This window comes from Schistosoma haematobium, chromosome 5, assembly GCF_000699445.3.
Source record: "Schistosoma haematobium chromosome 5, whole genome shotgun sequence".
Lineage (NCBI taxonomy): Eukaryota > Metazoa > Platyhelminthes > Trematoda > Strigeidida > Schistosomatidae > Schistosoma > Schistosoma haematobium.
The window spans coordinates 13,586,330-13,612,937 of record NC_067200.1 but is presented as its reverse complement, the minus strand read 5'-3'; the positions used below and the strand labels follow the sequence as shown (position 1 = coordinate 13,612,937).

The following is a 26,608-nucleotide window of genomic DNA, read 5'->3' as shown; positions in this document are numbered from 1 at the left end:
TGACCCTGTATCTGACTCCAGTTCGATCGTATGAATGATTATTATCGAAATATATATACCGCCAATCCTCGTATATTATTATCAACTTAACTCGCGTTAGTGAATAATGGAATTAAAATAAGTCCGAGACGAGAATGGATTTTGTATACGTATATCCCATGCAATTGTTGAACTGAACATGTAATCAGGGAAACGAAGCAAACAAAGCGAAGAGAAGAAAGCGAAACGAAACAAAATAACGCGCAGTGAGGAAGGCGAGTGAGCCAACTCGTCTTAATCAAGCGTGACTCGATATTTAAAGTCATACAAAAACAAGTTACAGATATACAGTGAATAGGACAACTAACTGACATACATAGGATCATATAAAAACAGTCAGGTTCAATAAGCGAATAGGTGACAAGGTCAACATATGACTTGAAGAGAATGAATCAGTTTGTCCAGATGTTAGAAAGTCATATGTGGGCTTGACATAGTACCAGCCACTGCAAGTTGGAGGGATAGTAATAATCATCCGAAATTCATCGCCTGATGATGAATTAACTGAACTAATTTATAATAGAAACTGCACGTGACTATGTCACAATATGCTGATTATTGCTCAGTCATTTGTTAGTTCTATTTTAATAATTTTGTTTCATGCTAATCAGGATAACACCTATGACTGTGGAACTGCCTGACATGTAACTAAATTCACCAGGGTTCATCATTTACTTCAAAATCACTGGTACAACTTGTGGATGAGTGCTAAACAGAATGAAATTCAGGTCTAGGGTTTTCCGTCTAGTACTTTCAACCACCACTTCACATGTTTGTATATTACAGTACAGTTACAGGATCTATTTTTCCAAGACTTGCATGCTTGATTGACAAAAGTATTTGCCTGTATGCTTTCCATGAACGTTTATTCAAAACGCTAGAACAGACACACTCACAACATCTGAGCCAACATCCACAAATATGATATCACTTCATTAACTACCTAGGGCTGGCAACGGTTGATTGTTATCACTGATTCAAGTGAAAATTACATTGATTTGAAACTATGAACCAATCGATGTTAGATCACCGCTCAAAACTTAGAAGCAATGGACGATCGTCTCGTCCTAGTATGAAACTCCTCAGTAGTGCGTACCCATAATCCTGCACGGTGAACTCAAATCTAGAACCTTTATTATTGCTCACAAATGCTTAATCTATAGATCACTGAACTAGTATTCAACGGCGTTAATGTCTAACCGTAGTCAATGCATGATAGATTGTGTGATCATCTTTTATTTTAATTAGTGAGTAACTTTATCTTATCCAACACGATTTAGCTCCACTGGTCACGACTTTTCACTAGGACTCCGGAAATTTCCTCTCTATGCTAGTTACTAGTTAGAGCGTGAGACCGAAGATTCAGATTTAGGTTCCCGCGTGCAGGATTGTGTATGCGCACTATTGAAGAGCTACATACCAGAACGAAACAGGCTTCCAGTGCTTCTAGGTTTTCAATATCGGTTTAACATTGATCGGTTCATGATTCCAATCATATTTTTCTATCTACATAAAGCTTATCCTAAACGAACTGCTTCTATTGACAATGAAAGTCAATTTAACAAAAAACTGTTATAACTTGTCAATCGAATGCTACTTGTTATATCTGGTCGTCGCTGATTGTTGTGTCGGAAACGCTTATCACTTATAGTCGAAACGAGGGACCTCTGTAATTCCGTCTACGCGAAAGTAAGAACACAAGACTGGTATAAGTGAAGACTCACTAACCCCCAAAACACGACGACGACAATTCTAGTCGAAAATACACTCATTTATATATCGATTATACACCCATTTTGATTAATAATTAGGATGAAATCACATATATGAAAAATACTTAGAGTTATAACAAATCACATACTGAGTATAGTTCATGTCGATGGAATACAAGAATATCGCATATTATACAGAATAAAATATCATACGACAAAAGGAAACAATTACTACATTGAATGATCATCATATTGAATCAGAATGGAAGTAATGTTGAACAAAACTCATAATGAGTAAATCATTTGAATTTTGACTTTTCTTCTCGTCGCAGTTGTTGGTCCTGTTTAGAGGCTGCGAAGAATCCAACAAAAGCTGAACCGCAACCATGACCAAAACCGGACGGGCCTTGGCAGAGAATACACGCTAATTTCGCCGGACCAATACAAAGCAGGAATTACTTAGTTGTTGTCGATGCTTTCACAAAACGGCCAGAAGCATATGACATGCCAAAAACGACGTCAGAGAGTGCAATAAGAAAATTGTGAGGATTGTTTGCTTGTTTTGGGGTTCCAGAGATCTTAGTGACTGACAACGGCACTCAGTTCATGTCATCCGCTTTTAAACGCTTTTGCAGTGAAAATGGTATATCGCATCTAAAACCTCCTCTGTACCATCTCCAGTCGAATGGCCAGGCAGAAATGTTCGTGGATACGATAAAAAGAGCTCTCGTCAATGGATGAGGTGAGGGTATCCCAGGAAAAGTGATCAGTAAGTTCCTAATGTCTTTCAGATTTACCCCTAATCCGGCAGTACCAGAAAAAAATCCGTAAAGTTTTTAACAGTATGTTGCTACTCAGAAAGACAAGTAAACCCACGAATGGGTGTCGTACGGTCACTCGTAGCTTCCAGGTGGGTGAAAGGGTATTTGTCAAATCGTGTCAAGGTAATAGGAAGTGGGAACCAGGTGTCGTAGAGCGTCGGATCGGAAATGTACTGTAGTCCGGAAAAATGTCAGAACGTGTATAAGACACATAAATCAAATTCAAAGGGACGGCAGAACATTGGTCCCACAAAGCCGACTTCCGTTTCAATTGCTCATGGATTCATCTCAGAAAAGCCTTCAAGAGCGCGAATATAGAAGAGGTAAACAACGCAAGGGCAAAGCTGTACAACCTTAGAGAGTGATGGACCGCAAGAGGAATACGGTAATCAAGTTTCAGATGGATCTGGAGGAAAAGTCTTACACAACAGACTTCAAAGGGTAGAGATGTGAGAACGGTCCATGGGTGAACTCAAGGAAGCTGTAAGAAGCTCAAAAAGAGCCGAAGATATTCTATCCAATCATCTTTTGGGAGAATGTTCTAGAATCTTTACGCGTAGCTTCCCGATTGGACAATTCTGATGCCACCTGTGTGCGAATCGGACAGCTATAATGATGACTTCATTTTTACTAAAAACTATAAATACCTAACAGTTTTGTACTATAATTTGACACTGTCTGGAATAGCATTCCTTTCACTAGTCTTCTGTCTTCTCATTGCTACTTGGATGGGTTCTAGAGTTCTAGTGCTCAAGTTATACACAGTATATCAAGAATATAAGTCCTAGATATAACAAGAACCTTTAATCAGGTGAATGATACAACACTGAAATTATTGTCATGAGCTATATCACTATCTTATTTCTTATCTGAAAATAGTAGTATATATCGGAATTAAGAATAAATTAGACTCAATATTAAAAACCACTATAATATCTAGGAAACATTTATGTATACAACAAAATATTCCGTTTCAATGTTAAGCATACTTAGTCAACAAGCATAGAAAATATTTCAGTCATTTATATTTTAAGAAAAAAAAGCACATTAATCATTGAACCATTAAGCTGATATACATGAAAGTTCACTATTTCACACAGATACTGTAATCATTTATGATAGAATATGAGTACGTCTAATCATTCCTTGTTTAGAACAGACTGATGTCCAATGTGAAAGTCCATCACTGCATGCTAAATCTGATGGTCCAGTTACACAACGACCAATAAGTGTAGTAGCTTCTTGTAGTTTACTTCCAGATCGTGCGAATACACTCAATATTATACATACGCGACTAATATCTTCTTCAATGATAAAATTCAATTTCTCACCCAATATAAACTCTGCTGAATTCACTGTAAGTCGAGCAGTTGCTCTAGACTGAACAGTTCGAAATAATTTCCAATTCGAACACAATGAAGCACGAACAAATAAATTCTCTAAGGAAAGAAATATGAGAAAAACATGAATGCAAACAAAATAATCATGATATTACAATATAATTGGGTACTGATACAACTGAACTCAAGACGTTCAGGACTCAATGTGACACCTTAACCTTTATACCAGTAAGTATTGGGTCGTTTACATTTCATCCAATATTGTGAAACTGAATAATGTTAGAAACGTAAACCAATTTATGGCAGCTCAATAGTTCAAAGGCTAGACTTTTAGTGTAAGTCCTGAAGGTCACGGGTTTGATCCCTGGTCGGCTTGTGGGTGCGGATTACTAAGAAGTACCATACTAGAGTGAAACAGCTGTCCAGTGATTTCTGGTTCTCAACGGTTGTTTAGTTAAAACCAGTCTATGATATGAGACTTCAAGTTCGACTGCATTTAGTGGTCTATTTTAATAATAATAATATTATAATGCTCCGACCACTCAACAAAAGCCATGTCTGTCTACACTAAAACTACCGAAAACGCCGCTTAACGGCATAAACCAATCGACTCAAGTGAACTGATTTCGTTAAACTAATCTTCTTTACGTGATTTTAATTGATAAATTAGAATTTTCCTGAAATTCTGATATGAACTACACAATTTTCGGACAATATCACAATGTTGATGATACAAGCTTCAAAAGAACTACAACTGTAAATAAGCAAATTAACTAAAACAGTCATTTCAATCTATCGGTATTTGGAACAACCACATACCTATTGAATAGATAAACTCAGCCCCCCAAATGCCCTGGTATGGCCGAGAGCGGGGTGGGTTCGCCCTCCCTCTCGAAATACTCTCGCACGGTCATACGTATACAGCCTCTGCCAGGGAAGTCCTACTCACTGCCTTCTCGTGGCACCGGTGTTGTTTACGAAAATGAGAGGACGAAAAGCGAATGTCCGGCGCTTTAACCGGATCCCAAACCAATGGTGTACATGGGCTCCAGTATCCTGCGGGAACAAATGGCGTATGAATCAAATTTCGGTCACCGGCTACCATGGGAATGCATCTCCTTACGATGCTCCACTGCCTTGTGGATCAGACCTTCATGTCGAAGGCTCGGGGAGTGGCTCCCTACGAAAACCACCTGCTTCGGTTTGGGTACCCGGGCATTATCACAGCCCACACACAAATGATGAACTGTCTATATTTATGGAAACTACTTTTCTTGCTTCGACTAACAATCAAATGATTCATATTATTATTATTATTATTATTATTATTATCATTATTATTATTTACTACGTCATTATTCACCCTCTTTTATTCCTACTCTGTTTATACTTGTTTTTTCAACTTGTACAACAGCTCGTTTATGGTGGAAATTTGACTCTATCTAAACGTTTCTTACGTTTCACTTCATAGTAATAATAAAATGTTTATTATATGGCGTTTATACAGTGGAAAGAAAAGTGAGTCCAAAATTCAGTCTTAATTCATCGGAGAGTAAGTGACCTACAAAAACGGATTTCCTCTAATCACCACGTATATTTATAATGAGATAATAAAACATATTCTTCTGTATTTTGATCTTATCTATGAAATCAGTTCATTTGATGAGTTTTTTAAGTCAATAATCCGATCTGAAAACCAATCATCATTCAGTCATAGAGTATTATTCCGATCATTTATGGACTAACATTTTATGCATTCATTTAAACGTCTGAGAATACTATAGTAAATAGTTAATTTGCAATATATCAATCCATTGTCTCAAACTTGACTGTTCCTTTTGCAAATATCAGTTCATCGTCTCAGATTTCATTGTTCTTGCATTTTCATACCAATTGCTTCCCGTTCCCATTCTTTCCTTCTCGATCTTCTACTGAAATACATTCTATTCCTGATTATTGTTATATACTACTTATGTAAATATAAGTATCTCACACCACAGTACGACCATTGCGTACACTCTGTTAATATGTTAGATGGTTAGAGGTAGTTGGTAGGAAACCTTTGATTTAAATTTCATGCCAGTAGGTAGCCGTTATAAAGTTGTAACCGTAAACACTAAGAATTTTCAATATCACAATCTGAAATGTTACCAGTGAGCTATCCAGTTCATCATTGACTTCTAATATGGCCTATGAGTCAGTCAGTCAGTCAGCTACAACGTAGGACCAGACACATATGTGCATCGGTCCAAGTTGCCATACCTCATTAACACAACAAAGTGGACACCGGATTCACAAAAGTAGTTAATTCAGAGGTGGTAATATATGAAAGAAAGATTACAACAAGGATATAGTACAGGAAGAAAGAATTAGTTCGTAGAAAGAAAGATATGAAGCGATTTTAATCTCTTAGTTTAAGGGAAGACAGAGAGTATATACACCGACGCCATTGTGACCGATTCTGAGTCATGTCACCAAGAGTCTCCAACCATTGGTTACGATAGTCACGCGGACCCCAACCAAGTAGTTTGCATCTCCCAACATGGCTCAGACTAGAAGTTAGTGACTTCAAGCACTGATGCCACGTTTTAGTTTGGCCAACACAAAACCTAGATCTAGCGTTTCTTTCCAACTACCTCTTAGTGTCTGGAATACAAACTACTACATCCGGTCAATAATTAAATGTCATTAAACTATGAAATTTAATTATATATAAATGTGAAACAATAAAAGAAAACTGTTAAGTGTATACTTGAACTAATTGAATATTTACACAAAATTTCCATATCATGCATCATTACTTCATTCCTTCAATGGGAATTTCATTGGTGTACAGGTAATTTAGCCCAGGACAGAGTGGGTTGGAGAATGCTGGTCGGTGGCCTATGCTCCATTGGGAGTAACAGGAGTAAGTAAGTAAATACAGTTGATTTAAAAAAAGAAAACTTCTTACTTGTTCGTTTAGGCAAATTCATTGCAGCACAATTAAACAGGCTAATAGTTAAACTACCATTCTCTTGATTATACTGCATACCAAAAGTAATTTCTCCTCGTGAATTGGCATTCTATTAATTTTAAAAAAATATAAAAAAATATCTTCAATCGAATCGATAAATGTAATGAGATATGATGTAATCACTTCTGTGAAATCATGATCTTGATCTTGTCAATCTTTATCATTTTCAATTGTTATAACTTGTGGCCTTGTACCCTATTACTATATAACATAATCATACCGTCAATTAATAAAAAACAGTAAATTATCGACCGTACGAATGACGCATAAACACATATGAGCAGTCTCCAGTCCTTATCGGTCCTTCTTCCTGCCTAGCCCTAACTGTTGAGTTCAGAACACAAATCTCAGTCTCCACGATATGAATCATCTATTTCAAACATACCTGGTTTATGTACAAACCAAACAGACCACATCATACCAAAAAATATAAGATAACATTTGTGTAAGATCTACCCAAATGTAGCTGTGAATGTAGGAGACTGTAATTGATAGAGTGGGTATAATTTAAGAATGGTAAATCGTATAATAATAGTTCGTAGGTCATAATAAAGCTTATAATAATAGAAACATGAATATGTATAGTTTAGTTACATAACAACTAAACAATAAAAATATATGCCTAATATTAGTCTATAAATACATCCCAATAGTTACCATTCATTATTCTCATCAGGATATATCACAATGCACAAACGTCATTTCATTATTCCCTATTATTTACTATGATCCTTGCCTTGAATATTTTTTTTGGACTTGATAAAACTAATAACCGTTTTGTATTACATTACAAGTTAATCTTGAAATTGGAATTATTAAACTTGTGTTTAGAAATCATTCAAGATCAGATTCAGATTGAATTAGATCATTCCGATGAAATGATGCACGACATTACGAGTGTATGTTTCGATGACAATCAGCATACAATTCAAATTGAGTCACACTAAAAAAAACATAATAAAAATTGTACTACTACAAATCTGTTCTTACTTCATCTGGAACTTTCAAACACCTAATAAACCATAATAATTTATTCGGTAATAGTTCTAATGATTTCTCTTTTGTTTTAATATCTTCAAAGGTTGACACATTCACAACTGTAGAACGACGTAATTTATTCACATCATCCATTAGATATTGCCACATTTTAGATGTTATAGGAATATGTACACTGCCAATTAATTGTGAAGATTTCCAATATGGTAAATATTGAACAGTAGAAGTACCATGTAGATCATTTGTTTTACATGCATTACGTTCTTTCAAATCTATTTTAAGCTCATAATTTTGTATGGTATCATCTTCTAAGCCTATTGATGAGATTGATTCCATGGATTGAAAAAGTGATGTGGATCGATTATTTATTACTTCAATTATATTCACTGGTAAAGGTAAGATAATTTTATGCCGAAAAATTGGTGAACGATAAGCACGTCTCACTGGTGTACAACCACTATGCACTGTAGAAGACATTCTATTCGTTGTAAATATATCCATTTTATCAGAAAAAATTCTCAATGACTTTGTAGATATTTGACTTAAGGATAACATTGACACAGAATTGTTTAGGCCTGAAAAATACATTAAGTAAGCATTAATTTCATGAGCAATTTTGTAGCAAATACTGTATGTTCATGACTATGTCATTCGGTAGCAAATTTAGATGGTGGTTGGAGGTAGTCGACAGGAAACCTTGGACCCTGGTTTCGTGTTACTTGGCACTCGTCAACAAGGTGTACCTGTAATCTTGATGGAACTGGTGCTCCCTGGTGAACTCGATCTCATGTCACCCAGCTTCACAGTCAGAGACGTTACCACTGAGCTATCCGAGCCGCAACCAACCTCCTGTAGGACTGAGATGTAATCACAATTGATTGATCACTGGGTGGCGATCAATTTCATGCGTGTCTAGTCCTTAGCAAATTTAACATAAAAAATAAATAGACTGGTATCTATTTAGTTTCTAAGGGTCATAGTTCAGTATAGGTCAACCTTTTATCATGTTTATGCTTCAGCCCTTGGGATTAAATACATTCAACAGTATGTATGACATGCATAGACTGATTACTAATTGAGAGTATGTTTCACATTATTTTAAGTTCCGTCACAAACAAGCTCTTCTATGGTTGTCGTAGTGTAGTATTATCTATCCTGATTATTAAGTTTAATTGGGAGACTTTTATTGTCATTGTAGAAAAACATTCTATATGGCCTCACCTCATATAAACCACTTTTTATATAGAAAACTTCCATATCCTCTTTAGACATATTAAGTGTTCATCAAGAAAAAAAAGGACATAAATCACTTACCAGCTAATTGAAGACGTGCTTTCACGTAAAATTTCCCTGCTTTTGGTTCCACGTTCCTACTCAGAATACAACGTGCATCAAATATATATACAGATAGAAATGGATGTTTTTTAATGTTGGACATATCACCTTCAATTCGTACAGCTAACGTAATATAACCTCTTTCTGGTATACCACGTTCAGTTGTCCAGTTTGGATGTATTATCGGTATGAATGATAAATGATTAGTTGAGTTTTCTAATGATTCCAATGTATCATTTACGGTTGAATCTTCGATACTATCAGTCAATGTGAAATCCACAATGTCGTTCTCATTTTCATTGTTCACTTTGAACAATTCATGATCATCAAGTGATGTACCATTGTTATCATTATTACCTTCTCCTTCTTCACAACCCAATAAATGATTTATATCGACATTATTCGATTGATTATCGACGAGTCTCTGCATTCAGTAAGTAAACACAGTAAACGAAAATGTTATATATTAAGTTCAGCAAAACTTAACCCCAAATCTTTAGATAATATCGATCAAAAGGTTGATACATTTTAGAGTTACCTGTGACGTAACCTTCTGAAATTCTTGTTACTGTGTGTCTATAATATTAGAATCTGCCACACAGAAATTGCACAACTTTTTAAATTATTACCTCCTTCTGTTAACGTATAATCAAAATAATATAGATAGAGTAATCCTAGGTTCGACTCCCGGTCGTAAAGTCATAGATGAGCACTGCTGGGGTGTCTTTCACTAGAACAAAACGACCATCCAATGCTTCTACATTCCCAGTGGTTGTTTAACTTAAATCAGTTCACCATCTCAACAAAAATACGACAATCTTCAGAACCCTAAACGGAGAACAATAATCTAGTCATAAAATTCTTCTACGATATCATTCTCAAAGTTAAAATATTTAGTTGACTTAATGGAACAACCTAAACTAAAATTATTTGATTAATGAAATATCATTTATGTATATCATCATCACTTCAATGAGTGAATCTTGATGACTATGAGTTCTAGTTCTGTTTCAAGTCACTATTCAGAATAAAAAAAGCTTTTGATTAATCCAATTGTCTAAATTAAATGAATCTTCATACTGTTACATTCATTATAACTTTTGTTCAATACGAAAAAAAACTATAGAATGTCCGGCAACAGAAGGTTGAGAAGATTGAGGAGGAAAGAATCGAAACAGAAAGCGATTGATATGGAAATGCAGGAACAATGAAATTTAAGACAGTTAATGAATATATTTCAGATGAAGTATTGGAGTATGATTTTTCTATTTTACCAAGTAACTCTGTCATTCTATGCTAAATATGATCGGTGGTCCTCACCTGGGTTCACCTTTACTACACTGTATATCACTTATATTCAAATGAGGAATATCGTCAATTACTAAAACTCTTCTTCATTTTTCTTCATGCAATATATCTAACAGATATTGAGATATTAGCTTATCAGTGATTACACAATCATATAACACACCTGTAAGATGTAAAAGTATATTGTGTTACTTCAACGGTTTACTACTTAAACCATTTCAGTTGGTATAATCTACAGAATCTATTGAAGATGAAAGTATCTTATTTCATATTATTAGAAAGGGGCTTTTGTGGATATTGTAGTAAATTTTCATAATTGAATTCATGAGTCGATTAAAGTTATACCACCATGGAAAACCTGAAAGTACTGAACGGCCGTTTCGTTCCAGCAAAGGACTCCTCGGCAGTACTCACCCACGATCTCACACATAGGACTCAAACCTAGGACCTTCACTCCCACGCATTGACGTTTAACCTGTAGACATTGAGCCGGCATCCAACGGTGTTAATGTTTAACTTCAACCAATCCATATTTCATATTAATAATTAATAATTAAGTAGTATTGATTTGAAATTTTTCTTTAATACCTTACCTAGATAAATAATTCTAAATGATGATTAAATATGCACTCTTTGTAATAGTTCTAAAGTTATGCACTTCATTATAACTGCACTATAAGCTTACGAATAATAATTTGCTTAATTTGTAAATTAGTATGGGGACTTGTGAAGATTGTAGTATTTTTAACAGTTGAATTCATGAGTCAACCTAAACTGTAAATATTGTGAATTCAATTGTTCATCAATTGCTTAAGAAAAATTTCATGACTTTCGTGATCATGAATCCATAATAAATAAATAATTATAATAGTTGAATTCATGAGTCGATTTAAGCTAGAACATTAGTTAAAACTGAGAAGCACTGGATGACCATTTCGTCATGGGTTGGGACTCTTCAGCATAGTGCATCTACTACAATCTCTACAAACAAATATTCTGATAATAATCACTATGTGCTCACTCGTGATTGGCTTCAAGATGAATTTCCTGACGTTTTAGTAAGAAACCGTCACTAGTGGAGTCCTATCCGTGTCGAGTAAAGACATCTATCTACTTCAAATAATGAATGAATGATTGCTCAAGATCATTGGATGTCGGCTTAGTGGTCTAGAGATGAAACATTTGCGCACCAAACCGAAGGTCCTAGGTTCGAGTCCCGCATACGGAATCGTAGATATGCACTGCTGAGGAGTCCCCTGCTAATGCGAAACGGTCGTCCGTTGTTCCCAAATTTTCAACAGTGATCTAACCTAGATCGATTCACGTATTTAGCTATTAAAGTTACTACAATCTCCACAATCCCTATTCTGAAAATAAATAACAACTGATAACTATAAATCATTTGATTGTCATAATTTATGACTTGATTAATAAATATTCTCAGAAGGTTTTGTGGAGATGTCAGTAATTTCAGTTGTTGAGATCGTGAACCAATTGAAACTAGACCCCCATGGAAAACCTAGAAGCACTGAACGGCCGTTTCGTCCTATTGTAGGACTCCTCAGCAGTGCTCATTCAATGGAGTTCAGCTGGGTCAGTTGTGAAATAGTGACTCACTGATGAAAATGGTGGATGTGTCGCCCGATTTTGTGGATTAGTTGAAATTAGATATTAACACCGTTAGATGCCGGCTCAGTGGTCTAGTGTTTAAGTGCTCACGCGCAAGACCAGTAGACCCTAAGTTCGAGTCTCGCGATGTGGGATCGTGAGTGCGCACTGCTGAGGAGTCCCACAATAAGACGAAACGACCGTTCAGTGCTTTGACGTTTTCCATGGTGGTCTAGCTTCAAATGACTCATGATCTCAACAACTGAAATTAATACATATTCACCAATGAATATTAACTTGATAGTTTCACTCATAAATTGATATTAATTATAACACTTGTTAAACTAAACAAGACTGAATAAAATAACTAATTAATTATATTTATTTTATTTTATTGTGTTAATCATAATGTCATATTAGATCGAATTGTGGATCTGAAAGATCTGAAAGTAATTACAATATCAATCATTTATTGATTGAATATTGAAATGTAAACAAATATACAGTTAAGCTAATAAGTCATATTCATAGTCAAACTACTGAATTAATTAGCGTTCGAAATGCTTAGTTAATTAATGCTAATTACTGTTTATTTTTTGCATTGACATTTATTTAACATCGATTATGTAATACATTATTAATTTTGATTTCATATTAATTAGTGACTGATGAATAATTAAGTTTTCATTTACAATCTTGTTATATTCCCTGTGTCAATATATTGATCTTGTTCCATTGTAATCAATAGAAGTTAGTAGTTGTTCTGAAGTCATAGTAAATAGCCATTTCAATAGTGATTGTGGATGCGCACTACTGAGGAGTCCCATAATAGGACGAAACGGTCGTCCAGTGCTTCCAGGTTTCCAACAGTGGTCCAATATCAATCGGTTCATGATCTCAAACAATATTAATAGTTAGTATTTATTACAGTTGACAACTAAAGGGATTTTGCAATTCTAACTAGTTGTATCATAATAATTTGTACTTACTCTAAGTTAATAATTAAAGTTTAAATAAACTATAAACAGTTACATCTCTTTCATTTAACATAGATGAGATATTCAGTTATGATGTAGTTAACAATGAGAATCTAATAGTTCATTTAGTGGACTGTTGGCAGATGACCTGTATATTCATAGATTTAATTCTTTTAAATTTTCTTTTGATTTTAGAGATAATCTCAATAAAATAATCTTTTACTTGAGGTCATAAATTGGTCTAATTTAAACTACTGATGAGTTATATAGTAGGACGAAATGATCGTCCAGTGCTTTCATATTTCCATTGGTTCTCTAAATTAGATAAACTTGTGATCTCAATAAAACCCAACAAATTCTATGACCCAATATTAAAAAGCAAGATTCTCCGATACAACACAGCATGCAGCAATCCAGTCACAATTGACGGAGAAAATTCGGAAGATGTAAAAACCTTCACATATCTGGGCAGCATCATTGATGAACACGATGGATCTGATGCAGATGTGAAGGCGCGGATCGGCAAAGCAAGAGCAGTATATTTACAAATGAAGAACATCTGGAGCTCAAAACAACTGTCTGTCAACCAACATCAAGGTCAGAATTCTCAATACAAATGTCAAGACAGTTCTACTGTATGGGGCGGAAACCTGGAGAACTACGAAAGCCATCATCCAGAAGATACAGGTGTTTATTAACAGTTGTCTACGCAAAATACTTCAGATCCGTTGGCCGGACACTATTAGCAACAACCTACTGTGGAAGAGAACAAACCGGATCCCAGCGGAGGACGAAATCAGGAAGAAGCGCTGGAAGTGGATAGGACACACATTGAGGAAATCACTCAACTGCGTCACAAGACAAGCCCTCACATGGAATCCTTAAGACCAAAGGAGGAAGAAGAGGAAGACCAAACAACACAATACGCCGGAAAATGGAGATAGACATGAGAAAAATGAACAAGAATTGGATGGAACTAGAAAAGAAGGCCCATGACAGTGTGGGTTGAAGAATGTTGGTCGGCCGCCTATGCTCCATTAGGAGTACAGGCATAAGTAAGTAAGTAATATTGAAAAGAAATTTTACATTATGTTAGACAAATAATAATAATTAAAATATCATTTTTCCCTGAATATACTAATGTAATCACTTACCGGTAAATTTGGTGTACTACTTACACGACGAATACCTTTACGATTGTTTTCAACTATTGAACGTGATTCTGATTTTTTTTTATCATTTGTTGATTTATGGAAATGTTCTTTTCTTCTTTTTAATTCAGCCGACTAAAAATAATATGAATCAAATGAGAAATATGTATACACTTATATTGAAAAGAGACAAATATAGTAGATGACAGAGAAGATTTGTAGCTAAGATGAATGATTTTGATAAAGTTTTGTTCTCTGAGTTCAATAATTTGATTATGGAGTACTTATTCCTAGTCTGAACGATATTACCTGAAGTTTATGTTGATAATGTCGTTCAGAATAACAATAAAAGTTCCACAATCAAACCATTCAGTTCGGAGAACAAAACTTCATCAAAAACAGATGAATATAGATACCATTATTAATGATTAATACTTCGTTATATTTCCAATGCACTTGATAGATTATCACAGTTGGTTTAAACAATTCTCTCTGTTACTATTAGTAATTTAAGAGTGATAAATCAACTTATTATACATGAATGAAGTTTGTCATTAATTGAAATATAGTCACTATTGAAAGGTTTTGTTTAAATTAACTCTAAAATCTCCACAAAACCCATTCTGATAATAATCACCTGCTCACTAGTGACTGACTTCAAGAGATACTCCTGGAGTTCTAGTGAGAAGTAGTGACCAGTGGAATTCAAGCGGCTCACTTGTCAGATAGTAACTCTCTGAAGACGATGGTGTACGGTGGCGCAACTTCGTGGATTACTTGAAGTTAGACATTAACACAGTTGGATGCCGGCTCAGTGGTCTAGTTGGTTAAGCGCCTGGCGCGGGGGTTGTAGGTCCTGGGTTCGAGTCTCGCGGGGGAGGCGGGATCGTGGGTGCGCACTGCTAAGGAGTCCCATACTAGGACGAAACGCCCGTCTAGTGCTTCCAGGTTTTCCATGGTGGTCTAAGTTCAATTGACTAATGTTTTCAACCAATGAAATTTCTAAAATCTCCACAAAACCCATTCTGACTTATTAATACAAATTCATTTATAGGTTTATATTGTACATATTGTACATCTTTGATTTTCTTTCTGGGTAAAACGAATTGTGACATGTTGAGCATGGGCATCAACATTCAAATGGGGTGTTTCACACGAATCGCATCGTTATTATTTTGAAATATGTGCGACCTGCTTGAATATCTTCTCTACCTATTCCTGCCACCTAGATATTTCAACACGTTTTTTGTTTCCTTGTTTGTTTTAGCAGATCATTATGTTAATTCATTGCATAACCTATTCAGGTGAGTTCGTGAAAAGTTTTGACGACGTTTTACTGTACAAGTTATAAAAGAGCCCAATCAGAGGCATCTTGGTAGCTGGCACTATCCATCAAAAAGAATAATATATTATTCAGATGTTGATTGACTGAACTGTTAACATGTGAACTGGCGATCACTCAATATTTATTGTCAATATCCATCAAGAAATAAAAAAGGGAACTCAATAATAATAATAAGACAATGTTGTAAATGAAGTTGATATTGCAAAGATTTTGCATAATTTGTGAGTAATTTTTAGTGTAAAGATAAATTTACTGGAGAACTATTATGACCAAAATGGCACTAGACAGTTGTTTTGATTAATTTTAGGAATCATCACTAAAGTATAATTCTTTACTGGTTCCATCTCAGTAACTTGATCACATCGTTCTTATCACATAATCTAAAGATTCTAGACTGAATTCTGTGTCAGTTATAGAGTGAACACTAATGAGTAGTTATAGAATAGAATAAAAGATATCTAGTTTTACTCGGCTTTTACCTGCTTTTTAACTGATATAACTTAATGATGAAGATGACCTTTATCAAGTTCATTTATTTCATTGGACGGCCGTTTCGTCATAGTATAGGACTCTTCAGCAGTGCGTATTCACGATCCCGCCCCACGGGATTCGAACCAAGGATTCCCACAATAGGACTAAATGGCCGTCCAATGGTTTGAGGTCTAGCTTTGAGTGGCTCATGAACTTAATCATTAAATTGTTATAGTATCCACAAAACCTCTTTCTAATATTAAACAGAATAATTTCGTCTCATCACAAAAATACAATTTTAAATTGTATAATCAGTATTTTCAACCACAAATTTCAGTCCTAAACATCAATCAGAAGACTTTTATAAATAATACTAGGTGAATTAAAACTTCACCCTATTGCAAAAGCATGTAACTATTAGGGATCAGTGACTAAGTGGATAACACGATAGCTTTTGAAGCGAACGGTATTGAGTTCGAGTCCCAAAGTGAACATGAATTCTGAGATGCAGTTACGTCTAGCTTATGAGTCCCAAATTGGATGAAACGCGTGTTTTTTCAAGTTTCTGCATGATTAAAACTTGATACTTTCCTCTCTCTCTCTCTCTCTCTCTTAGATAATACTTTCCATCATATGATATATATGAGAATTGATTATTTCGCAGAGACTATAATTTATGGACGACCTTTAAGTGACATTAAAGTGACCTTGAGAATGTTCAGCTACTTACTAAGGCTAAATGAGAGTTATAAACTTGCGTGACGAATAAGGATTATGATTTACAATTGGATGGTTAGGGTTAAGAATTAGATCTAAGAGTATTCATCATGAACTGACATTAACAAAAATCCTAAAGCTCTCTCTTAAATGAAATAGATGAATGAGTTTCGCTCTAAATTCCAAAATATGTTATCTTATATCTTATTGATTCGTCCATACATTATAGTCCCAATCATTATTTCTAATGTAATAATACTAACTTACTTCAATATATTGTTGTGTAGATTGTATTACATTTGATTTAATATAACTAGTTTGATAATGTTCTGTATAATTATAAATTGGTTTAGATTCATTAAATTCACGATAGAAATCATCATTCACATCATCATCATCACCGTCATCATCATCACCATCATGATTGTGATCATCATTGTGATCATTTGTATAATAAGTGAATGGATCATTAGATTTATGAAATGATTTCAATGATAATTCTGGTGTTTGAATTTGTGTATAACGATTAAATGGAACTTGATTTGATTTTGTAAAACAAACATATTCATCATCATTATTATTCTTATTCTTATGAATTTTGAATGGATTATTGAAATATTGTGAATGATGATGATGATGTCGTAATCGACGATACACAATATAAATAAGTAATAATAATATTATTATAATACATAATACACTTAATAAAATAATCAATAAATTATTTGTTAAATGAAACATTTCAAATTCGATTTCATCATTTTGTAAATAGTTACTATGATTATTATTAGTCTCCTTAGTAACATTAGTTTCTAGAAGGTGATTCCTTCTAGTAGACATTGTATTTTGATTAGATATATTCACTTGTCTAGATCTAATTACAATGATAATCAACTAATTATAATAAAACAAGTTTTATCGATAGGATTTAATACAGATTATTAAGTATTATTATGATGATTATTATTACACAATGATTATGATTTTGTAAGAATAGTGTAATCCTATTTACATTATGAATAATAATCAGTTTATTATGTATAGATATTGATCGATCGATTGATTGGTGAGTACGTAATTTTTTCCTATTGAATGTTTTATCTAATTCAATAGGAGTTATATTCATTATCGATTTAGCTGAACCTGTTTTGTGTGTGCGCATGTGTGCATGTGTGTGTGTTATTGATTGATTTTGTCTACAATTACGATTAATTACACAAAAAGTAATTATTGCGCGAGAAAAATGAAGATAAATTAATATTGTATGGGTATAGATGTATCATCATCATCATCATCATCATCATCATCATCATCATCATCATCATCATCATCATCATCATCATCATCATCATCATCATCATCATCATCATCATCATCATCATCATCATCATCATCATCATCATCATCATCATCATCATCATCATCATCATCATCATCATCATCATCATCATCATCATCATCATCATCATCATCATCATCATCATCATCATCATCATCATCATCATCATCATCATCATCATCATCATCATCATCATCATCATCATCATCATCATCATCATCATCATCATCATCATCATCATCATCATCATCATCATCATCATCATCATCATCATCATCATCATCATCATCATCATCATCATCATCATCATCATCATCATCATCATCATCATCATCATCATCATCATCATCATCATCATCATCATCATCATCATCATCATCATCATCATCATCATCATCATCATCATCATCATCATCATCATCATCATCATCATCATCATCATCATCATGCAAGCACTAATATGGAATCCTGAACGGAAAGGAAAAAGAGGTATGACAAAATAAACACTATGTTTGAAATTGGAAGGCGACATGGAAAGGATTATTAGTAATTGAAAAGAATTGTACAAGATATAGTTGGATGGATAATGCTGGTGTGTAGCCTATGCTTCACCATGTAGATAACAGGAGTCAGTCAGTCAGCTACATTTTAAGACCAGGCACATATATGCATTGATTCAAGTTGCCACACCTCATCAGCACAACAAGATGAACACTGGATTCATAGAACTAGTTAATTCAATAGTGGTAATATATGAAAGAAAGATTGCATATAAGGATATAGTGCAAGAAGAAAGATTTAGTTCGTAGGAAGAAAGAAATAAAGCAATTTTAATCTCATAGTTTAAGGGAAGATAGAGAGTGTATACACCTACGCCATTGTGATGGATTCTGAGTTTTATCACCCAGAGTCTCCAACCATTGGTTAGGAGTAAGGATTAAGTAAGTTAGTAATAGATATATCATTAATTTTTTATCAGATAGGTGTTTCCTGAATGACTGGATATCAAATCTATTGAGTAGTGATAAGAAATTAATTATTTTGTAAACTGTATTCTTTACGTGTTGATATCCGTTGAGATAGAATTGGAAACCAAAGAAGATTGAACAGTTATTTCTTCTTTGTATAGTATTTACTAGCAGTCTATATTCATGACTCCACTTAGAATCAAGCTCAGGAAATTCATGTCCATCAGTAAATGCTTGGTCACTAAAACCAATTTGTCGGCGCTTTAAGGTACAAGAGCTGACTGATATTTATAAAATTACCTTCGATGAGGTAAAAAATAGACATTTTCATTTTGTATCAAGTTTAACAATAAATGTATTTTGAGGAGTGCCATACTGGAACGAAACGACCGTTCACTGCTTCCAGGCTTTCAACAATGATCTAGCTTGGATTGATTCATGATTTTAATAAAAGTAAGTATCTAGTAAGAGCATGCTTTTCCAATTGTTGCAATACACACACATATATTTTCAATTGCCGCATCTGTGAATGCTCAGAAACTGTAGCTCACTGAATGAAATCTATCACTTAATTTTGTTTTATCTTTTAGATTCAGAGCTATCAAAACTGATTAAGTATAATGTAGACAAATGGGTCAGTGTAGTTTTTAAGAATTCACAGACTGACAACAAACACGACTGCTATTCTACAAAATTCAACGTCATACTGAGTCGTATTGTAGTGAAGGAGAACACAGATGAGGATAACCGAATTAAATTTAGCACTAACTTACAGAGTTACTTGGTAAAATAGAAAAACTATACTATAATACTTAATTTGCAAACTGTTCAATAATTGTCTCGAACTTCGTTGTTCTTGCATTTCCATACCAATTGCTTCCGATTCCCGCTCTTCCTTTCTTGATCTTCCCCATCTTCTGCTGCCAGACATTACATTCCTGACTTATATCAATATAAGTAGCACGCACCACAGTATGAATAGCATGACCTGTGGTTGTATTTCACGAAGATACATATAAAATAATGTTCAATTAAGTAGACTGAAGACAAAACAAATTTTGTGTAATATTTGTGTAAACTTATATTTCGATTTAGGTGGGAGGTGATTATTTATACTGTGGTGTGTGCTACTGATATTGATCAATATAAGTAGTGTATGTCATCAATCGAAAGTGAAATGTATATCAGTAGCAGGTTAAGAAGATCGAAAGAAAGAGAACAGAAAGTGATTGATATGGAAACGAAGGAACAGTCAAGTCTGAGACAAATGACTGACATTTTGCAAATGAAGAATTTACTGTATGGTCCTCATTGTGTAATTTTGTGTTCAAATATATTTGGTTGTTTCAAACTGAGTTCTCGTCCACTACATACCCTAACTTGTAACAAACAAGAAAGCAGCTGTCCATTTTATATGACTATCAAATGCTACTCCATTGCTAATATGTTCGATAGTAGTGTTTTAGTTTATCAGAGAGCTGATCTCATTTATGAAGTCTAAATTTGTGTTCTCTTGTATCCTAGCAAAAGATGTTACCACTTAATTATTGAAATCCTATTCGGTAAGCAATATCATCTTCAATGATGTAGGGATGTTTTGTTGATTAGTGTTGACTTGCATGAAACATACTTGTCGTACTTCCAATGGAATACGTCTATCTGATATGGTGATGAAGTATTTCATCTAAAAAAGGAATCAAGTTATGTGATGCAACCTGTTAAATAACCAGATAATGATAACTGTCAAACTCTTAGTTTCGTTTCTCGTATCTTTTAAATTTATTTTGATATTTTTAGGAACATTATCTTTAGGGAACAAACTCCTAGTAAAACTGTGTGAACGTATTTATTTTAATATTCAAGTAGAGATCAAGAGTGACTAGCAGTGAGCTCCATTTCGTAGGTTCCTTCCTATTTGAGATTCGTCAGCTGGATGTACCTGTATCATATTGTATATGAATAGGCTAATGGCTGCATGGAATCAGTAGCTCGGTGGATAACGTGTTGTCTATTGGAAGGAAAAAGTACTGGGTATAAGTCTCGGTGTGAAGATCAACATTGGAATGTGCCATGTACATCCAGCTGACAAGTCCTAAATATAACGAAACACGTATCCTAGATTCCACTGCTGACCACATACTATCTTTTCACTATTAAGCTTGTAATTAGGTGGATGTATTGAGGCAACTAGATGACGATTCATATCTACCAAAAGAGATTGGTCAAATTTCAGTCCTTAATATCAGCAATGACAATATTCAAGCACTTACGAATAAACAAACTTTTTCTAAAGTTTCCTAACGGTGATCAACTCTTTTACATCAGTTTCAGGTCAAGTTAATCACCATTAACCTTCATATACATTTTTGATAAAGCATTATATAGTTTCAGTAGTTTAATTAAATATTCAGCCAGTTGTCAAAGGATTCTACCTTCTGAAAGATGTTGAAAAATAGGTTTACTGAGCACAATTATTAGTCTGATTATCTGCCAAAAAGACATCAAATTAACTACATTTAATTCACATGGTATTATTTTACTTGAATCTTCCCATTGATGTTTTAGGACTGAAATTGATCAGTCTCTTATTGGCATATGTGCATACTGTGCGTATGCCTCGATATTGCCTTAATTTACAAGCATTATAAGCAAAGATGGATAGTGGCTAGCAGTGAAATCCAGTTTGACGCGCGTTTCGTCCTGTTTGGGGCTCATCAGCTGGATGTACCTGCATCTCAGACTTGATGTTCACTCTGGAACTCGAACTCAGTACCGTTCACTTCAAACGCCATCGCGTTATCCACTTAGCTACTGAGTGCTGATAGCCACTTGCTTGTGCAATGGGGTGGAGTTTAATTCACTTGATATTGTTTTACTTGAATCTTCCCACTGATGTGCATGTTTATGGTTCGGAAATACGGTCGTTTAAAGAATGAATGATCCTCATCTCGAAACTAGACATTTACAGATCCTTTTTTTACTTAGCGTCAAACACGATACAATAATCTTGAAGGAATTCAACAAACACACATATTATTATCATCATCTACTAATGGGTCTCAGTATTATTGCACTATGTAAACGATTATTCCCATTAGTATTTACATAACCAAATAACAAAAAAGTCAAAGACTATTCAACAAACATATAGAGTAAGTGAATTTATTACTCATTTCAATGATTAGCATTCTCAAGGGAGATGAAATTACTTTTTTGTATTCCAATGTAAGTAGACTTGTAAACTAGGTAATAATAATAAATTATTATCATCATTAATAGTAATAATCGTAATATTATTAAGAATAATGATAATAATGATAGGTAAGATGAGAAACATTGCAGTGAATAAACAATATTACTTTTAATGAATACATAGAGACATAGTGTGTGTGTGTGTGTGTGTGTGTAAGAAATAGAGACCAAGACAGTATCCTCCCACTTACAATACAATCATTTTTATACTATTCATTATGTAAAGAAAAGTACAGAGATTTTTTTTTTAAAAAAAATGCAAAGAGTTTTGAAATAGAAGACAAAACAAGGAAAAGTAAAAGAAAACGGTACCTTTATATGTATGTCACTAATTATTGTAATAAATGTATTAAGACCAGTTAGCAATTATAGATCATAGATATATTTTTTTTAATTTTTCAAATCGATACTTAACCCATATGGTGCATAATTATTGATAAGAAGGTCTAGATAGACAAATAAAGAGATGGTATATATGATGACTTGGTTTCCTTTTCTTTTCTTTTTAGCGAGACTCAGTATCATGTTCAATATGAATGTAAGTGCTTATAGATAAATGTTCATATATATATATATATATATATATATATATATATATATGTTTGTGTGTGTGTTTGTTTGTATGGAACTTGGTAGATTCTGTGCATTATAGTTGTTTATTTCCATAGACTAGGACAAAATGATAGGAACCAATGACGATTTGATGTCTCTTGTTTACATATATATATATATATATTTACTTACTTATTTATTTATATATATATATGAGCAAACAATTAATAACACAAAACTACAAACAAAAATTGGTGTGTATATGTATGTTTGTACGAAACCAACGAAAAACCAACAAAAAGTGAATTTTCGATGAGCCTAAACACAATTGAATGATGTTGTTGTTTTTATTGCAAAGGGTAAAGGAGCTCATCTGAAACTGATGTGTTTTTTTTTAAAATAAAAAAACACACTACCGCTGAATAATGTTCAAAACAACCTTCAACAATGATCTCAAATGTTGAAGGTGACACAAAATAGGTGTATAGGTGAACTTAGGTGTAGGAAGGAAGGTAGGTAGGTAGGTAAGACAATAGGTGTATAGCCAAGGGAAAGGTAGGTATACATGATTGTGTATGTGTATCTATTACTATATTCTATATATGTAATTGATTCACCTTTCAAACAGTCTTAACACACATTATTATTATTATTATTAATGTTATGTTAGTATTCTTTAGTTGTTGTTCACTATAAGCCCACACACATACATACATACATATATACTAATACAGATATATAGAAAGAGTGAAATGCACAAAAAATAAGTATGTACTGAATACAATTGATCTAAAACTAAATATGAAGCTGAAAAAGTAAACGAACTGGGGTTTAGAGGGTATTGCAAAAATGTAAAATAATAATGAACAGTTTGATAGAAAGCATTTGCAATGATGTTATTCTTCTTAGAATACAGTTCATTACTGGTCAATAGCAATTCAATTGTTAATTTATGTGATTTACTCTTCTTCTGGTGCTAAGCTGGCTGTTGGTTTACGAGCACGATTCTATTAAGAAATATTTAAAGAAAAAAACATAATAAAAGAAAAATTCATGGAATAATATTCATAATAGATAAATGAAAATATGAAGAGAAGGACTAAGTAGCCAAGTGGATAATACGACGGCGTTTGAAGTGAACAGTATTGGGTTCGAGTCCCGGAGTGAGCATCAACCCTGGGATGCAGGTACACCCAGTTAACGAGTCTCATATAGGACGAAACATGGGTCTTCGATTCGACTACTAGCAATCATACATCTTTGCTTATGAAACTTGAAACTTAAAGCAATATCGAGGTGATCTGCATAGGATGCATATGTACCAACAATAAACTGATCAATTACAGTCCTAATCAATAATGGGAAGATATCGAGTGAATGAATTTAAGAAGTCTGTATGGAGAATTACTGATGATACTAGAATTTATGAACGACCTTTGAGCGACGCTGAAGTGACCTTGAGAGTGTCCATCTAATAACTAGGATCAAATGAGGGTTATAAACCAGGGTGAGGAATTAGAATTATGATTAACAGTTAATGGTTAGGATTAGGAATTAGATTTAGGGTTTTTATCACGAACTGACATAAACTATAATGCCAAAACTCTATTTAGCCAAATGGATGAGTGAATTTTGCGCCAAAATCCGAAACCTGTTAACTTATACCCGACTGGTTCGTCCATATATTTATAGTCTCGCCCAATAACTCATTGGAAGTGCTCACTTTGGATTCTACAAACACAGAATTCAACAAAGATACTTCAGTGTCCGGGTATAATATGGTTCAATAACAATTAAACACTGAATCTGTATCTAATTATGTAAATTACTGTAAACATTTAGCTGATTCGAGGTATAGATAGACAATCGACCAGTATTAACAATGATATCTGTTTAAGCTCAAGAACGGTAGTATTCAATAGACCATAGATCGTTTAACGAATTCAAAGAATTCTCTTTTGAATAACCATAAATAGCAAGTACAAAGTGGTGATGATTATTATCGCTGAATGATCCTGAAATAGGATGAAACAACTATGTTTTCCTTTCCTACCTTTTAACAGTAAGTTCTTTGGTTGATTTCATTCTATAGTGAATAATGGTAACTAACTGAAAAACATCAAACTTGAACAACTTCTACATATGCTTTTTTCTATTAAATCTATATACTTAAATTATATGGATAGTGGCTAGCAGTGGAATCCAGCATGAGCGTTTAGTCCTACTTGGGACTGGTCAGCTGGATGTACCTGCATCTCAGACTTGATGTTCACTCTGGGACTCGAACTCAGTACCGTTCGCTTTAAACGCTATCGCGTTATCCACTGAGATACTGAGTCTTGACAGCCACTTGTTTGTGCAGTGGGGTGAGCTTTAAATTCACATAGCATTGTTTGTTTGAATCTTCCTATTGATATTTAGGACTGTAATTGACGAAACGCGCATCCTGAATTCCACTGCTAGCCACTATTCATCTTGCATATGATGCTTGTGAATTTAAGCTATATCGAAGCAATAAACACAGTATGCACAAATGCCAGTAACAGACCGATCAGTTGCGGTCCTAAACATCAATAAGAAGATTCAAACATACAATACCAAGTGAATTTAAATATACTTAAATGTTTATTTCTACGTCAAAACAGTTTAACTGAAACTTCAGCTACACACAATCATATCTCAATTTTTTAGAAATTGCTAATACTATAATAAGATGTTTTATGTAACGTTTACAACTACCGATCACGGTTATTGTGTTGGTTTCAACTAAATAGCCTAAACCTAAATGGTTTAAACTAATAGTCATTGACTTCGTGAACTGATGAAATGTTTTCATTTGGCCATCCCCAGATTTCTTTCAACATACTCCTGAACTAAACAACATCGTCCATCGAAGAAAGCTTCTATGGTCAAATATTTTTAACCTATAAATGAATATCCTATATTTTTAAAGGCCAAATATGTCAATCATAAAGTATAGAAGAACGAAATGCTGTGCAGTATAAGCATTTCTTCGCTGGCAGAAAGATGTTGCCTATGCTGCATAGGCAACTCAACTTTCTAAATCCATAGCTGATAAGATTTTTCGAAGTAAATGAAACCGTTGACCTTACCTAGGATGAATAACTCATCAGACAATGATTGTAGAGAATAGTTTAAAAATGAATACTTACTGCATGTCCAGGTCCACCAGCTGGTGCAGCGCTTACACCACGTGCTGTTGATACTGATGATCTATTTTTTGCTCGAAGTTTTTGTAATGCTTGTTCTGCTTGATCAGCACGTTCTTCAGCATCTTCAATTTCATGTTGTATTTTACGATATTTAGCTAAATTGATAGCAGCAATCTCTTCAGCTTCTTCAACTTGTCGTTTGTATGTTTTAATTTTACCTTGAAGTTTCTCAACTAATTCTTGCATACGATCATGACTCTTTTTGTCTTCTTCAGCCTAGAAACATACAAAAAGCATAATTATATACATTATGTTTAATCTTCAATTTGAAACAATCTTTCCAACTAATTGATTCCTTTAGTTTCTATCATTTACACCATGAATTGACTTTAGTTAGACAATCATTGAGAACTTGAAAATATTAAAATAACTATTTCGTCGTAGTGTACCAATTCTCACTTGTGTGTAAATTCACGATCCCATTATTG

General features: G+C 34.0%; 1 protein-coding gene across 1 annotated transcript in view; it reads right to left on the bottom strand.

Annotated features, from left to right (window-relative positions):
• Positions 1-1,637: 1,637 nt before the first annotated feature.
• The window catches only part of MYH15 (Myosin heavy chain), a gene marked incomplete at its 3' end in the record, with an annotated part of 76,185 nt that continues 51,214 nt past the window's right edge, over positions 1,638-26,608 (bottom strand). Inside the window, exons 31-38 of the mRNA XM_051217536.1 lie at positions 26,121-26,396; positions 23,911-23,954; positions 17,398-17,710; positions 14,307-14,438; positions 9,239-9,683; positions 7,919-8,499; positions 6,866-6,977; positions 1,638-4,011 (exon numbers count right to left, since the gene is read on the bottom strand). Coding sequence (XP_051064949.1) covers positions 3,686-4,011; positions 6,866-6,977; positions 7,919-8,499; positions 9,239-9,683; positions 14,307-14,438; positions 17,398-17,710; positions 23,911-23,954; positions 26,121-26,396 — 2,229 coding nt within the window. The remainder of the gene's footprint in view (positions 4,012-6,865; positions 6,978-7,918; positions 8,500-9,238; positions 9,684-14,306; positions 14,439-17,397; positions 17,711-23,910; positions 23,955-26,120; positions 26,397-26,608) is intronic.